Genomic DNA, 16940 nt, shown 5'->3' with positions numbered 1-16940 from the left:
AGGTCTCTTTAAAAGTGCTGTAATTCAGTTGTGTACAATATAAATACAAGGGAAAACCCTTTAAAATAATTTTGACAGTTTACCCCATTGAGCCACGCCCCATCCGCTTATGCCGCAGAGGCATTGGTCCACGAATTCACCCCGAGCTCCCATTGGTCAATTTCCGTAGGTTTCCCTCAGAACTGCAAGACGCCGATATTGCGTTACATTGTAGCAAAATGGCGGCTGTCATTCAGAATCCACTAAAAGCGTAAGTAATTTAGACATTGAGGAAATTGTGAATATCTACTTTGTTGCCAAGTCGTACATTAAAACTGGCTGTTCGTGCATTTCATTTCCAGCCGTGTGCATATGAGTGATTAAGCTGTCCAAATTCATTTTGTGTACTTCTTGCACGGCAAAGTAACCTCGTATAGTTTTATTTATTTTTTATTCCACTAGATTTCAGCATTTGGTGTTAAACAATGTGCGCACGGCTGCCTGACATTTCATTGCACTAGCGAGGCTTTTCCTCTGCACGGCTTTGCATACAGCATGAGAGTGTGTCGTCTTTTCTGGGCTGTAAATTTATTTGAAAACTGTCCACAACGTGCCTTTCCGCTGCCACGAATAATTAAAAGGCGATTTTGCTCGGTGGGGCATAGCGGCGGAATAGCATTGACATTCCGAAAGTCGTGTATAGTTGGTGTGAATTGTCGACATGTCAACTTTGGCTCCTCCGAGCGCAGACGTGGTCAGGACCCGGTAAAGCAAGGGAGGAGGCATTTTGTATTTGCATGCTTGCTGGTGAAATCGACAAAAGTGACAGCAGTTTGACTCCGCGGCTGAAAATAGACTGTCACTCTGTGCTTAAATAGTGCGTGCATGGCCATTTTTATCCGCTAACTTCAAAGAAATACTCCACCTTTCCTCCCATTTTCTCCTTTGTTCTTGTGTACTGTTTTACCAGTTCCACTGGTAGACATATTACTCTAAGTTAGACACACTTAGCCTTTCGCTTCTTGTCATTTGATGCTGAAATCAGATTATGATTTGTTAAATCTTTAAATGGATGTTAAGTTGCGCGGCTGTCACCGGCAGTCCGCCTGTATTGATGTGTAATAATCACGGGACTGTGGAAGGTATAGTGCAGGCTCTCCACTGTGCCTTTAAGTGGAGGAGTGCTGGAGATTAGCTTGGTCCAGGATCCTGGGCCCATCTGTCAGAGAGATGCTCCGACAGAGAGGAAGTGTTGGGCACAAGCAGGAGAACCATCTGCTCCTCCACAGAGGTACCCTGCCACCTCAGTGGACTGTAAGAACAAGGAGTGGACCTCTCAACACCTTGCACATCTATCCACCTCATGCTGCTATTGTTACTGAGGCATTGCTAAACCTAGGAAAGGATGCAGTGTGATGTTTTTGCACCATGTTCTCCACTATTTGGGGGAATTTTCTCTAAAGATAAGTTCATTTTAAGCTTTCAGAGTTTAGTGGAGAGAGAACCTCACCTACACACTCAGATAAATTGTGTGTGTGTGTGTGGGGGGGGGGGGGGGGGGGGTGGTAACATGTTGAATCTGCATTTACTCCTGAGCATGCTCTGTTTCACAGTTATACTCACCAGGGAATTGGCCAGTACAATCACAGCTTCCTTCTGCTGTCACCTGAGCAGCTCAGCGAACCACTCCGTGTTCAGTGCAAATGTTAAATAAATAATGCTCCCATCTAGCCGCTTCTGTTCTCGCACCTCACGTCTGTGTTTTTTCATGTGTACGTTTCATCAATACCTTGTTGGGCCATTTCTCTCGCGCGCGTCCCAACAAGCTTCAGTGTCTGTCTGCTGTCAAAGCTGCTGTTTCATCTCACAGGCGTTTTAGCATTCTGATGTGGAATGTCTCCTTGCTATAAGCTGTGCTTAATGAAGTGTTTCAATCTGCTATAATTAGCCTCTGTCTCGGGTTTCTGACTTCATTTCACACGTTTGTCAGATTATAATTAGTCACACTTGACACTAATTGGATGTCGCTCCTGTGGACCAGTTTGACCTTTTTTGTATTAAGATGATTCACTTTGGGGAAATGGAACGCTAGTTTGACTTTGTAGGGATGTGGCGGATGGAGAGGGAAGCGTGCAAGCCCGCGCGCGCCTGTGTGAGGTCTGTCCCTTCTCTGAGCGCTGGACCACAGTAATCTCCAGAATCTGCTGATTAAAATGGAGGCTGGAATATTTAATTAATAAAGGAGCACATAAAGCTGCTCATTAAAATCTGAGCCACAGCTGGAGTTTATCTGTGGCCTGGACACATCTTCCATCCACGGCTCTCCTGACATTTCATCTGCCGGATCCGATTGTCAGCTTTCTTGTCATTTGCTGTTGAGTTGACTTTGAGTGAGTCAGGCCTGCTGTTTATTGGCACTGCAGTGTGGAGGTGTATGGTCTGGTTTTTTACCCATGCCCTCACCCAGGCTGTATTGTTCTGATTGGTGTAATCAGAGGTTGCTGTCAGGACGCAGTCACTCTGTAGGCCCTCCCCCTCCCTTGTTATGTGGTAGCTGTAGCTTCCTGTGAAGCAGCAGTGCACCTGCAAGTTTGACATACCTTCTAAATAGAGCAGACAAGACAGAAGTTGTGTTTCAGATCAGATTTTTTTTTCCTTTCCTTGCTCTTGTGTATTCTCCTCATGAGCCAGGCTATTTTAAAGCATTGGTTTTTTTGGGGTTTTTTTTTTTGTCATGACTGCATCTCACTCGCAGCTCTCCTGCACACTGCAGTTTGTCGTTAGATATGCAAACTGGGTGTTGACACACGCTTACATTACGGACGCAGCCATGTGACACGGTGAACCGTTGACAGGAACACGCTGATAGCGGAGGCCCCACTGGCCACAAGATTTGCTTTTGTTCTTCGCCCTCATGCACACACTCACCTTCTCTACTCAGCTGGAAGACATTGAGGATGTGTAGTACATACCTCTGAGGCCGTAGCATGCACACAAGTTTCAAGTGTTTCCGACTCCCCGGGATGTTGTTGCCATGCGGAAGCTAATTGTGGTTTAGTGCAAACTGGATCTTTTTTTTTTTTTTTTTAATATATATATATTTTTTTTTTTCTGTCCGTTTAAGTAGAAAAATTGATAAGTTACCCCTGCAGTGGATGAGAGGCAAACAAATATGCTGCAAACAAGCCAAAAATGTAGCCAGATTCTCTTGATTCTCTAAGGGTCACAAGATAAATTTCAGTTGTCTGTAATTGGTCATTTACACTACACACTAATTGTACTATTCATCTACATACTGAATAGTTTTATCTGATCATCTCACTGTGTCTCTTACTTGATCAGAGTTCAAAAGTTGCTTCATTCTTTGATCTTAACTCGTTACTGTAAGTGATAGAAATAATGTCCAAGAGTATAAACACAGCACCCGACTGTAGGAAACCAGAGTTATCCTTCAGCCACTGCAGAGTCTTAGTCTGCTGGTTGAAATCTAGTGGAAAAAAACAAATGCGTCTCTCAGAGCGAGGGGAAAGTTGTGACTGCTGAGTTGAAGGTGGGGTGTTTGTGTGTGATATGACCCCCCCCCCCCCCCCCCCCCCCCGTGTCGCTGGACGTGTAGGTCTTGTCACTCATTACAGGTGTCAGAAAGATCTCTCACCTAAGCCAGAGCACCTGCTGCTGGGGGCGGCAGGGCTCTGATGGAGAACGTGTTGTTGCACACATACACAGCTAGCACCCACCAGAAGACTTTCGCCCACTTACGTGTTTAGATGCTCGTCATCCTCCCTCCTCAAACCCCAGCGCCACAGTTTCACTTGAGACAGATCAGCATCCTCCCCTGGTTTGTTCGGCTTCGAGTAATCGCAGGGGTTTCTTGGCACTAGCACACGCTCGTAGCCGACTTCAGGGAGCACTTGCAGCCGATCTGCTTTGAGTAAACTGATATGTCACACTTACGTCCCGTCACAGCTGTGTGTTGATATCAAGGAATGCTGCTGAAGCACACAGGTTAGACAAGACAGTCTGCACATGGTACACGTTCGACAAATCTAATTTATGCATTTTATTATCTAGCATGTGTTATTTTTTTCATGAGCTAAACATTTCTCTTAAATCCTCGGTGAAGCTTCTGGTGAGCATGTCAAACCGCTGATCTTGTGTGTTCAGCTTTGTGGCAAATCTGTTTTGAGTCTATCCCTGTGTGAATACGCTTGTAAAAATTCCTGCACCTTAAAGCCTGAGAAAGCCCTGCTACATCTAAGAAATTGGTGATGTTTTTGGCTTTGAATGCAATGAGAAACACCATACTATTTCTTTACTAGGCAGGGAGCAATAGTAATGTGATTATCAATTAGAATAAAGGCACTGTCTGGGTCTGATTAGAACACGCAGAATAAAATCAACTCCCATATTTATTAGTCATGATCTGCTTGGATGGATCTCCTTGTTTCTTTCCGTTTCCCCTCTCATCTTGCTTCCTCACACCTTTCCACCCCTGCCTGCACTCGCTCTGTACCTGTGACTGTTTACTCTTCTCAATCACACTGACACGAAGCCTGTCCTTCCCAGAAGCTTCTCACACACTGTGGCTTTGTCTCAAACGCAGAGCCGTGGGTTTTTGTGCGGGACAGCATTCCTAACGCAGCTCTTCATTAGCCGGACGTCGTCTCAAGGGTAGGGGCAAAGACGCAGGGAATGGAGGAGTGTGGGATCTGAACGACGCTGACAAATCAGCCTCCCAGCACCTCTACCTCCAGTTTTAAGATTCCAGCCTCGACTCACAGCCCACAGCTCATTAGTTTCACTTCAAAATGGCCGTCTTCCTAATGCTGTAATTGAGAACATGTGGAGGAACTTCATTATTCAGATGTCAGGATGTTCAAACCAGTAGAACCAGTGGCTATCGTTGTCCCTCTTGGCCCTGTGATATAATAGCAAACTGTGGAAAACACATACAAAGTACCGTGTCATGATTTCAGAGTTGAAGCAGTTACCTTCGTCTTTGATATAGTCAAATTAGAACCTGCCCTTGTGCTAGGCACTCTGCTGAGATTAATTAAGTAGGCTAATTACCATACTAGGCGTGTGGCAGCGATTGAGGGCTTGAATGTGAAATTTCCTCCCCCATTTCACTCTGAATATTAACACTGAAACCCGGAGGGACTGCCAAAATCTCAGCAGCACTAAGAAAAGTGGAACTAAAGTGTGAGAGCTGCTTGCTGGTCGGAGGAGTGACTTTATATCAGACCCTAGATTCAGTGTTTGCGCGATAATCTAACAGAGTCAGCGTCAGTGTAGCTCACAGCCTGTCTAGAAGCAGATCAAACAAAGAGCCCACAGAGGTAATAATATGTTTAACCTCAGGAGTGGGAGCAGCAGAGTGGTTGAACTGTTGTAAATGGGTTGCATTGGTTTGTTTTTTTTTTTTTTTTTTTTCTTTCCACAAATTCTCCCTGTTGGCAATGGTGGAAATAGGAGTGAGAATCTCAGCTGTCAGTTTGATCCTTAAATTGAGTAGGTTTGATGCTAACAGCATTGGTGGGTTCTTAGGGACTTGAATATACAGGATACAGATAGTATAAAAATAAATGTATATCAGATGCTGCAGACTTGCTTTAGTGACATACTTCTCTCCTTGTTTTGTTTTGATCTGCTTTCCATCGTATTATAGCCGCTTCAGCTAACTGATCTGTAGCCAGCAAAGCAACAGGCCTTCTCTGAAGCATTTGCACATGATGAAAGTCTTGCATATCAGATGCTGTGTAAGTATACTCGCACTTAGTGTTAGCAGCACAGCACTTCTTGACCAGTTCTTCAAACAAGCTTCCACATCAGTGTCCCAGCTGTGTCAACAGTGGTGGGAACTAAAAAGAGTGGATTTACTCAAGTTAGATTAGTAGTCGCACTTTAAAAGAGCATCTCCACTTTCTACAGTCTTTCTGTTTCTATTCCGCTACAATTCAAAGGCAAATATTGCACCTTTACCATTACATTACCTTTATTTGATCATTTAGTTTCTTTGCAGATTGAGACTAGTAACACAAAATGTCACCAATGAATAAATTATTATTTTATGTTTAGAACTAAGAACTAAGGCCCTAAATAAGGCACTAATCCCTAAGGGGGATTAGTGTGTGTATATAATGTTATTAAAATTAGTCCCATGGTGCGAGCTGTAATATGAATCACTAATATAATGATCCATTCTGCATGAGTACTTTAAGTTTTTGTACTTTGAGTATTTTTGATGCTCATATTTTGATGCAAAATGTTTTCATGATGAGTGTTGCAGTGGTTTAGAACTGTTGCCTTGCAGCAAGAAGGTCCTGGATTCAAATCCACCTTTGGCTAGGACCTTTCTGTGTGGAGTTTGCATGGGTTTTCTGTCCAGGGTGTACCCTGCTTCTTGCCCTATGGCAGCTGGGATAGGCTCCAGCCCCCTGCGACCTGGAATTGAATAAGCAGAAGAAAATGGATAGATATTTTCATGACTTTTTCTTGTTAGAGCATATTTCTACACTGTAATGTTGCTACTTTTACTTAACTGGGCTATGTGCTAAGTACTTCTTCCACTACTGTACACAGACTGTATGTAAAAGATAGATGTAGCTTCTGGGTCTGAAAAGTAAAGCCAAGCAGAAGTGCCTTAAACCTACATTCTTTCTAATAGCCAGCAGAGGGCGATGACTCTGATTGCAATCCGGTCTTTAAGTGATGACGTAGAATTCCATTTCCGGGTCCAAACTCTGCTGTGTTCAATACTCAGCAATGCTGTGTCCCTCGTTGTTTTGACCGATCCGAATGTAATAGTGAACAGTCACTGGGCTGCCATTGCTGTCCATTTATGGGCATCTGGACCCAGAAGTGACGTTGGACTTAAAGACCGGATAAGAAGTCTTGGGGAAAACAGCTCTACAGCTAAAACTAAGATTATGCTTCAGTGGGGGTAGGGTGAAGGTAGTCTGTGGGCATTCAGGGACTGCCCGTCTACCTGCAGAGAGCTCCGTTGTCCATGGGGGCAATGCACAAAGTATGTGGTTCAACCGGTCTGTGGGTTACTCTTGCGTGTGCTGTTGCTGGTCCATCAGCCACCATGGAGAAGAGTGATGTTATAACCTACAAGGAGTTGAAGAGAAGCCGATTGTTAAAAACAATGAAAAGTGCCCACTGCAACCACTGTCTGTGCTTTTCATACTGTATTTTTGGACCTTTTGATGGGGTTTTTTTTGTTCTGCTTCCATTCCCAGTGAACTCCGCTGTCACTCCCTTCCCTGTTCCGGCCCACTTGTCAAGCAGTCGGCATTTGGCCGATGCATAGGTCATCCACATTCAACCACTGCATGGAAGCATGTTTGCCGTGGTTGAAAACCCCTCTCTCTACACTGTCCATGTGGAAATCCAGACATAAACTGACACATTTGCGGTACCGTAAATTACGCAGGAAACACTTTGCTGCTGAGTTTTTGAGTCTCAAGTCCTAGTTTCACATCTTGTTCAATACATCATGATAGAGATGCACTGACTGCAATTTTGATTCAATTTCAGATATTTTTTTTCTTATTGACACTGACCTGTCAGTGCCAAACTTCATTGATTCCAGTTTTCTTCCTACAAATTTTTCTTCAGTGCATAATATTTTTCATTATAAAATTAATTTCATCTGTTGATTGCTCATACCGAGGCTGCTGGCCTGTTTCTGGCCCTGAGTTTTGAATAGCTTTAGCTTTAGCCAGATCGCCTTTGTTAGCTTATTTAAAATGTCCATTTTCAGCTGGATGAAGTGACTTAAGAGGCTGATTATGTTTGTTGATTATGTATGCTTGTTGGTTTTGTGGGGTTTCCCCTGCAGATTACTCTGGGAAATGTTGTGCCTTCACTCACAGTGAAGAGCATCCACACTAATGACATGTTAGTGTATGGCTGTGAGTTTGCATGTGAACTGCTGTTTGCCTGTGCCACTGTGCACATGTTGCACATGCATGAAAGAGGCCGGCTCATAATTGGACTGGGTGGTCACCGGTCAGGGTCAAGCACACTGGAAATAGGCCGGTCAGTTGGTGCATGTCTGCAAAATGATGTTCATTTTTAAAACTATGGTCCCCTTTTGAGTCAAAATGGCTGATAAAGCAGGATATGCTTTAAGATAAGCCTACCTTTTAATTGATAAGTTGCCATTGCATGAGTATGTCAGTCAGAGCCACCCTTGCTAATTCCACACAGGGACTAACAACTGGGTGATGTCAGTTGCTGTCGAAATGCAGATTATGTCAACCAGCCACATCTTTCAGTGTCAGTGATAACAGTTAACATTGTTTCTGACAGGTTGGGCGACCAGTTCTATAAGGAGGCCATTGAGCAGTGCCGCAGCTACAATGCCCGCCTGTGCGCTGAACGCAGCGTCCGCCTGCCATTCCTGGACTCTCAAACCGGGGTGGCCCAGAACAACTGCTACATCTGGATGGAACGTCACCATCGCAGCCCCGGTGGGTGAACACTCCCACACAGTGCTTACAAAAAGAGATGATGTGTTTTTTAGAAGAATGGCATCTGCAAATACTTATTTTCATATTTCTTCTCTGTTTTAGAATTTAACAAAGGTTACTTGAACACATCAGTTTGGGCTCTTGGAAGTTTGGGAAATTCTAAACTCAGCCTCACAGAATTTTGTGACATGGTCACAAAATGTAACCTGTTGATTTGTGTTCGCGGATGTTAAAAATGGCTGCAGCTCGGTCTGATGACAGATTGTAGGATACTCACTTCAACTGTTTATTTGTGTTCATAGACACAAACTAAAGTGTTTTCACTTTGAAAGGGCCACAGCTGCTTTGAGTTGGTGGTCGGGAGTACCACAGGATCTTCAGCCAGGAGACATAAGAGACAATTTGACTTGCTTTTTAGTTTAGGGAACTACTCAGTTTGGTTTGGTGGTTTTGAGACTGTCCTGTCAGTAGGCAATCTTGGAAAAAATTGGTGCAGGGATGAAAGATGTTTCATATTTAAAAAAAAAAGTTTCAGAGACTTTCAGTCTTGAATTTTTCATGTCGTTTAAACTCGTGGCATGTTCATTTTACAGGTGTTGCAGCCGGGCAGATGTACACGTACCCCGCCCGCTGCTGGCGAAAGAAGAGACGGCTGCATAACTCTACAGACCCCCGCCTGGGCATCTACGGTCTGCAGCTCGGTAAGACCCTGCAGCTTCTTCTTGGCACGTCACCTGCCCACCACTCTCTGCTCCGCTCAGCTTCTCCTCCCACTCAGCAGTCTCCCCCTCCATCTCCACCCACCTCCTTCAGCTCATGTGATTACTGGTGTTGATCTGGAATAATCTCACTAAAAGCATATCAGTCAGTCTCAGCGCACCGAGAAGAACAGGCTGCCAGTCATTTTTCGGAGGATGAAATGTGGCTGTGTTCACCACGGCTGGTAAACTTGTTTTGTGAGAAGTAGAACATGTAATTAGATTTATCGCTGCTGGGAGCAGCGAGGCAGAGTTTGGCCACTGTAGACAGTATTTAATAAATGTTATGGAATGAAGTTTGGCCTTCTCTGGCTGCCACTTGAAACAGCTCACTCAACACATTTACCCTCTCTATATTCTCACTCTATCTTATTTTCTACTTGCCACCTCCCTTGCTGATTGAGTTTGTCTCTTTCTCTCTGGCAACTCTTTCATCTTTCTCTCCCTGTGGTCTGCCATGCAGCATGTCTGTGTTTGGTGGCTAGTGTTTCTCAACACCGAGTAACAGGTCCATTCTGTGCCCAGAGCTTTCATACCCACTGGGATGTTACAGTATCCTAAGGAATAAACACAGCAAAGAGAGACTCACGCAGAAATGCAAGGTTACATATTACTCTTTAAAGTGGTTTTGAAGCATTATGTTTTAACAGAAATCTCTTAAAATTGTCATGCAGTTTTTATGTGTGCATATAGCATGTTAGAAGGACAAATTGTTGGAATGTTGAGAAAGCAAGAGAGAGAGGGAGAGACTGGAAAGAGAAACCAAGATGTAGTGACAGCATATGAACAAAGCCTTTGTTTCCTAAACACATCCCATTGTAGGCTATTGTTTTCCACTGAGCTTGTGCTCGCTGAGACCACACCACCACGCTGCTGTCCCTTCCCTTATCCAATAAAAGTGGATTGGTATGCGCTGTCTGCCAGCGCCCAGCAGAGGGGAAACGTATCCTGATTTAACCTGGCGTCTCTTATATGGAGCACATTGTGCAGCTGGCCAGAGGTGGCCAGCACAGGGCAGCAGCCACAGTCTGTCTCACTGTCTGATGGTGTGCTAAAGGGACTGGGGCTGCATGCAGAATCAGCTCCCTGCTGCAGGCTGCTGCCGACTCTATTTTTAGCCCCCCCCCCAACTCCCATGGGTTGAGAGAGAGGGAGGGAAAGGATGGGGTGGGGGGTGGGGGGTTGTCTCGTCGCGGAGAGTTGAAAGTCAACGTGTGCAGACACAATGGTGAGGGGCTGCCGCCACATGGTGGAAGGGCCCATTTTAAAGAAGCATGCCTATCTTTGGTGTCCTGCCCTCACCTATGCAGTGCTCTGCTGTTTCAGCCCTGCATGCTCAATATTCTGCAAAAGATTTTCTGATAGAAAGCTAGAGTCTGGGGGGGGCTTTGAAGTGTGTCCTCTTCAAAGATCCACAAAGCAATTGGATGATCATGAAGCTCTCTGTGGAGGAGAGATTGTGTAAATAAGATGTGTGGATCCGACTAGCTGTCAAAGCTTTTGTTTGTTCTGCTTTGTCTGCTCAACCTGCTCGCCTCCTACACTGTTTGTTTAGATCGTCAGTGTAGGAGGAGATATCTGCATGTGTTCAAGTTAAAGTGATAAACCACATAAGTACATTCTTGTGGACAAAGTCAGCCTAATGTCTGCATAGGGCAGCATTACCAAGAGCTCAGTGACTGTGCAATCTTCTGTGACAACATGTATGTTTTTTTTTTTTTTCCTTTTTCTTTTTTTGTTTTTTTTTCCCCAGCAGTATATTGTAGTGAAAACTGGCTGTGATGACACATTCTCCTGCAGGCCAAAAAAGATGATAACCATTAGAAAAAAAACAAATGCTACACCAAATTGCCACATGCTTTTATAAGGTCTAGTAAGAGTGGAAGAGAAGAAAGATAATGGAATTATGCTGATAAAAGCTGCTCATGCAGGTCACAGTTTGTGACACTGCTGGTTCCTCTCAAAATTATAGTGCTTTGATGGCGATTCGCAGCAAATGCTGTACATTAAATCTCTTAACGTTTTCACTTAAAGCGAATAGTTGACAAACACTAAGCTCATGTTGTGATGACTCATCGCATGTTGCCCGTTATTTGTCTTCATGCAGACGGCGGTCTCATGTCAAAGGACACTTTGCCGACCCAGAGCACTACACTGGAGGCTCTGCTTCGAGGAGAGGGTCTAGACAAGAGGAACGCCTCCAAGAACGACGAGGAGAGCCTGCTGGAGATCCAGGTGGGTTCAGTCAAATTGTGTGTGTCGGTGCGGTTTAAAGCATCCGGTAAATGTTTAAAATGTAAACGTTCTGTGGTATCAGTTAAACGATCGAAGGCCCTGGCACTCACAGTGATGTGTTGTGCCCCAACTGGTTGCCAAGGCAACCTGCCAAGTTTTTCCAGCTGACCTGCAGCGCTTGTTAGATGACTGTTGTCTCACTGAGAGGCATTTTGGACAAGTGGACTCCTGCACTACTGACTATTTAAGTAATGTCCACATGGAGATGATATTAGGAAAAGGAAGGATATGAAACTTGAGTTTCTTTTCAGGATCGTGTTGAAAGTCAAAAGCAGACATATCTCTTAGTATCACACATTCCACCAAATACACGTGTGGAAACATGCATATTTATGGAAAGGAAACAAAAGAGGGTGCTTGGAGCATAATGGCCGAGTCCCTGTAGAAGGAAGTCTCACCACTCAGCAGCCGTGCTGGTAATGCTATTTTGGGTTAACAATATCAAAACCCTTTCCAAATGAATGAGGAGAGCCATAACTTTACTTTGAATAGTCAATGGGACATAAAAACTGCATGCATAAAATCATATTGGGGAGGGGGAGGCTTAAAACCTGTTGACCCAAGTCCTCACAGGCTTTGCAACTTATGTGATCCAAACCTGTAGTTCCCCTTAACTTATATTGCCTCTGCACTGTGTTTGCCACAGCTAGCTAAGCGCTAATCAGTACTGATCATCCATTTCTCTGTCTGTCTCAGAGGGTTCTGGAGGCAGATGCAGCGGAAGATGCTTTCAATGATGATGATGACTATGAGGTGGACACTCCCAAGCGGAGACATCGGGGCAAGGGAAGAGTAAGTGACTGCAGAGGCAACGACAGTGACGATGCAGTTTTACAAATTCAAAAATCTAATCAAAGTTAATACACCTGCATGCTAAAAGCACATATTTCATAGCAAACACTTTAATGGGATTTTTTTTTTCTCTTTTTTCTCACTGTTTCCCTTCAGGGTCGGGGTTCAGGTCGCAGGAGGACAGATCTAGATGATGATAAGCCATATGTCTGTGATAGTAAGTAAAGACAAATTCTTAAATGAGAGGATTTCTTTTAACTTTCATATAAATGAATATTTGACCTATTGGGAAGATTAATGTTTTAGCCGTTTTCACATATGCGCTGCAGCTTTGAACTTTTCTAGACATTACTTGATGGAGCTGTATGTCAGGATGTGTGCAGGCCCAAGTCAGCCATTAAGCGGACTTTACCCTTCAAGCTATCCAGTGTGTGTAATGTCCAACTGAAGTAGGAGGCAGGTAATTGTTTAATGAATATAGTGAGTAGGCATCGTATGTCCTGCCTCTGACACCTCTGACCTAAACCAAATTGAGTATTTCTAGTAGGGAGAATACATCTAATGCAGTCAGTCTCTTGTGTGCTAAATGTGAGAGAAGATTATGTTTGTCATATACTATTCTTGCCTGTGGAGGTCTAAAGAGCACCTACAGATCACGTTTTCTCTTCAAAATTCTGTCATGGTCGATGCCAACCCTCAAAGTCAGTCAGTCACTGACTGCCTGAGGTCTAGAACTTAAGAATGTCACCAAATGCTGTGTTTCTTCCCTTGAGATCCTCTGCTAGGCCTTCACTGCAGCCGCCTTCAGTTGCTGCTTCTTTGTGTGGTTCTCTGCCTTCAGTTTTTATCTTCAGTAACTGAAAAGCTGCTCTATTGGACTGAGATCAGGTGACTAGCATGGCCATTGGAGAATATCCCATTTCTCTGCCTTGAGAAACTCTTGGGTTGCATTTGCAGTTTGCTTTGGGTCATTATCCATTTGCACTGCAAAGTGCTGTCAGATCAGTTTTGCTGAATCTGAGCAGAGAGTACACTGCAGAATTCACTCTGCTACTTCTATCAGCAGTCGCTTTATCAATAAACACCAGCGACCCAGTTAGACTGGCAGCCATACATGCCCGCGCCATAACATTGCCTCCACTATGGTTGACAGATGATGTGGTATGCTTCAGATCATGAGCTGTTTTCCTCCTCCTCCATACTTTTCTCTTGTAGTTATTCTGGTTAATCTTGGTTTTGTCTGTTCAAAGCTTGTTTTTCAGATGTATGCAGACTCTTTTAGACATTTTGCTTCTTGTTCTTGAGTGTAACCGGTGGTTTGCACTGTGTTCTAAATCCTCTGTATTTCCATTCATGAAGGTGTCTCATGATTGAAGACCTTGCTAATGATACGCCTACCTCCTGACTCAGATAGATGTTGTAAAGGTGTTTTTCTTAACCATGGAAATAATTCTGACATCGTGCACTTAAGCTGTCTTCTCTGGTCTTTCAGGCCTTTTGGCACTGCTGAGCTGGACAGTGCACTCATTCTTTTAAAGAATGGATCACATTGTTGATTTGGCCACTCTGATAGGTTTATCTTGCAGCCTTTTCAGCCTAATGATGGCCTCCCTCACTTGCACTGACATCTCTTTTGATCTCATATTTAAAATTACAGTGAAAAGCTATAAAATACAAATTTGACAACTTGAATCAACTTCCAATATTATGTCTGCTTCATTTCATTTCACCTCACCTGGCCATGAAACTGCTTGTCAGTCATTTTTTCCATTCATTTTGAGCCTCTGGAAGTGGGACAGTGCATAAAAATGGCTGTAATTACTAAGCAATTAATGCACAGTTCTTTGTAAATATCCTCAAATTAAAGCTGAAAAGCTGCACTTCAATCACATCTGGATTGTTTAAAATTGCCTGTGGTGGTGTACAGAGGCAAAGCTACAAAAAGTGTCTTTGCACAACAAATTATGGGCCTAATTGTAGTTTGCAACAACATCTAGGTGAGCTAGTGTCACTGTAGTCTGAGCAATTCTTGTGCATGCAAGTTGCATGTGGAAAATCCAAGTAACAGGTATTGGATTTGACTCCATTTGCTCTGATTCTGGGTGAACAACACATCCTCATGTTTTCTCTTTCTTCTTGCTTTTTGTCTTTTCTGTTTCAGACAGATACAAACAAAGGCAGAACTCCAAGTCTTCGACCTCAGGTACCTTGATTTGTTTGCTCTGACAGTAGTTCTTCAGATATTTATTTTAATCGGTTGTTGAGTGGTATTGTTGCGAGGGCTGCTGTTATTGATTTAGCCCTTACATTATGTTATTTTTCTCAAGCTGAAAAGTGCCCTTGGTGCTGTGAATCTGAGCCACGGTTATTATGATGTCTGGCTTGGTGTTTTATTTGACTCACTGCTGTAATCAGATCTTAAAGTGCTGGAGCCAGAAGTAGAATAGTTAGCTCCATTAGATAGCATTGCTTCTGTTTTTATTTATTTATTTTTTACCATGCTCGATGATGCCATCAGTCTGCACTCTGTTGTTGCCCGTAAATACAAAAGGGCACATGCAAATATTTTTAGCTATGTTTCTCTGATGTGCAGCCATTTCCATCTAACCAGTCAGAAGCAGCCTTAATCTTAAACACAAATGGCCAGAAAATGGGGGGGCACACCTGCCAAACTCTACATTTAGAAATGCTGTGTTCCCAGGATTATATTTAGATAATGAATGGCAGCCACAGTAGTGAGACTGAACATCCCCCCCTCTGTTTCTTGCAGTCTGTACAAAGCGCTACAGGAACCGCACAGGTCTAAGCTACCACTACACCCATTCCCACCTGGCCGAGGAGGACAGAGCTGGGGAACGGAGCACAGTTGCTTCCCAACCCCCCACTGCACCACAGACTGACAGACACAAACGTAAGCCATGTGACACCTGTGGCTCCTGTTTAGTTTTCTTATTTATCACCATGAGTTATATTCAGCCCCATTATTATGCTTCTCACCAGCCCTGTTGTGGTTCAGTTTATCGATCAGGTGTGTTGGTAGTGGACAAAATGTTGTGCACACAAATTTTGGCTCTGAATGTTTTATTATATTTTCAGTCTGACCTTCTTTGATTTGATTTTCTTTTTTTAAATCCTAATTTAATTTTCTTAGGGTTCACTTTTTTTTTTTATTGCATTTAGGGCTTTTTATAGCGAAGAGATACAAAAACACACTAGAAAAGCCTTACACAGCTTACAAACTTCTTCACTCATATAGGTCATATTCCATTTATCATAACTGCAAGATTCCAAGAATTGTATAGGTACCTGAATTGAAATGTTTGACATTATCTGGGTTAAATCAACTATCCCTAAAATTCTGGTTTCTTCGTGGAAATTCCTTTTAGGTCCAAAGGGTCCAGGTGGGGCCAGCATTCCCAACAATTACTGTAATAAATGCCAGGGCTCAAACAAGAAAACGGGTAAATCTGGGTCTCCCTGCTCAGCCTGCCAGTGCACAAGTATGTTCACATATACCTTTGCATGATTTATTATGGGTGGAGGGGAAGATGCAAATTATAGCTTATGTAGCTTACCTGATGTTTGCTCTCCTGTCCGGTGTCCCAGCTGACTGTGGAGAAGAGAAGGAAGACGGGACTTTTACTGGAGCTGAGGAGCTCTTCGGCACCACCTCAGAGAGCGACACTTCCACTTTTCATGGCTTTGAAGATGACGAGCTGGAAGAGCCGGCCGCAAACGGCAATGGGATCCCCAGCCGTCACAGATAGAGAAAACCTTTTAGATTTTAAAGAGACATTTTTTTTAATATGGATTAACCTCTGGCAAAAATCTGCTGCTTCTTTTTTCAATGTTTTTTGTTTGCAGAAAGCACAAAGTGATGATTTCAGGACTAAAATGCAAGCAAGTGGTATTTTATCTACTGAACATTGTTAAGTAATTTATGAACACCTTTTTTATATATATATATATATATATATATATATATATATATATATATATATATATATATATATATATATATATATATATAAAACAAATGACTGTCAGTGTTTTCTGACAAGTGACTAAAAACAGAAGATGTTTTTGGAGTGGTTTTTTTTTTTCTCTCACTGGAGCAGAAGGAGCATAAAAGTTATGAACAAAAACACTGGAGAAATTGGAAAATTGCAGAACAGAATTTCTTCTTTTTTTAAGTGAATGATAAATTTGGTAGATGATTGAATGTCATTGCAGACCCATACTTGCATTGCAGAACTACTGGATATTTTTGAATCAGTAGTCGGTGTGACTATGAAGACCTCTTCTTCTGCTCTAACTCTGAATTAAACGTATGAAAGTGAAGGAACCAATGAAAGGACTGCCACAGGCCTCTGGGAATGTTTGGATGAAGAAACCTTTATAGACTTTACAGATTGGGGACAAATTAAATCAAAGGTAAGCTTTGTGGAACCTTGTTAGAGAAATAGAGTTGACAATCAAGCTAATTAAGTATCATGTGCACAAATGTTTTATAGTTCAACATTAGTTTTCAGGCATACTTGCAGCAAGACAGTGGAGTACCACATGTGGTCCAAACTGAAATCTCCCAACCAATCATGAATGGATTCCCATGAAATTTGATGCATCCATTCAAGAT

General features: G+C 43.1%; 1 protein-coding gene across 2 annotated transcripts; it reads left to right on the top strand.

Moving 5' to 3' along the window:
• Positions 1-188: 188 nt before the first annotated feature.
• On the top strand, positions 189-16242 carry LOC115772886 (zinc finger protein DPF3-like). Of its 2 annotated transcripts, none has more exons than XM_030719317.1 (10): positions 189-250; positions 8299-8459; positions 9053-9160; positions 11325-11452; positions 12209-12304; positions 12461-12521; positions 14466-14507; positions 15075-15215; positions 15691-15804; positions 15911-16242. In XM_030719317.1, exons 1-10 carry the CDS (start codon positions 219-221, stop codon positions 16069-16071), a joined length of 1044 nt encoding a protein of 347 aa, XP_030575177.1. In that variant the 5' UTR covers positions 189-218; the 3' UTR covers positions 16072-16242. The 2 variants fall into 2 exon arrangements, with proteins under 2 accessions (XP_030575177.1, XP_030575178.1); XM_030719318.1 differs by lacking the exon at positions 189-250 and adding an exon at positions 5620-5738.
• The last annotated feature ends 698 nt before the right edge of the window (positions 16243-16940 follow it).

The sequence above is a fragment of the Archocentrus centrarchus genome, chromosome 22, assembly GCF_007364275.1.
Source record: "Archocentrus centrarchus isolate MPI-CPG fArcCen1 chromosome 22, fArcCen1, whole genome shotgun sequence".
Classification (NCBI taxonomy): domain Eukaryota; kingdom Metazoa; phylum Chordata; class Actinopteri; order Cichliformes; family Cichlidae; genus Archocentrus; species Archocentrus centrarchus.
Note: the sequence above shows the minus strand (reverse complement) of the source record. Positions and strands in the feature narration are given on the sequence as shown.

Coding starts and splice junctions, on each gene's coding strand:
- LOC115772886 (XM_030719317.1), top strand. CDS start 219: ATGGCGGCTGTCATTCAGAATCCACTAAAAGC. Junction 14,508..15,074: donor CTCCAAGTCTTCGACCTCAG/GTACCTTGATTT, acceptor TGTTTCTTGCAG/TCTGTACAAAGCGCTACAGG. Junction 15,805..15,910: donor CTCAGCCTGCCAGTGCACAA/GTATGTTCACAT, acceptor CCGGTGTCCCAG/CTGACTGTGGAGAAGAGAAG.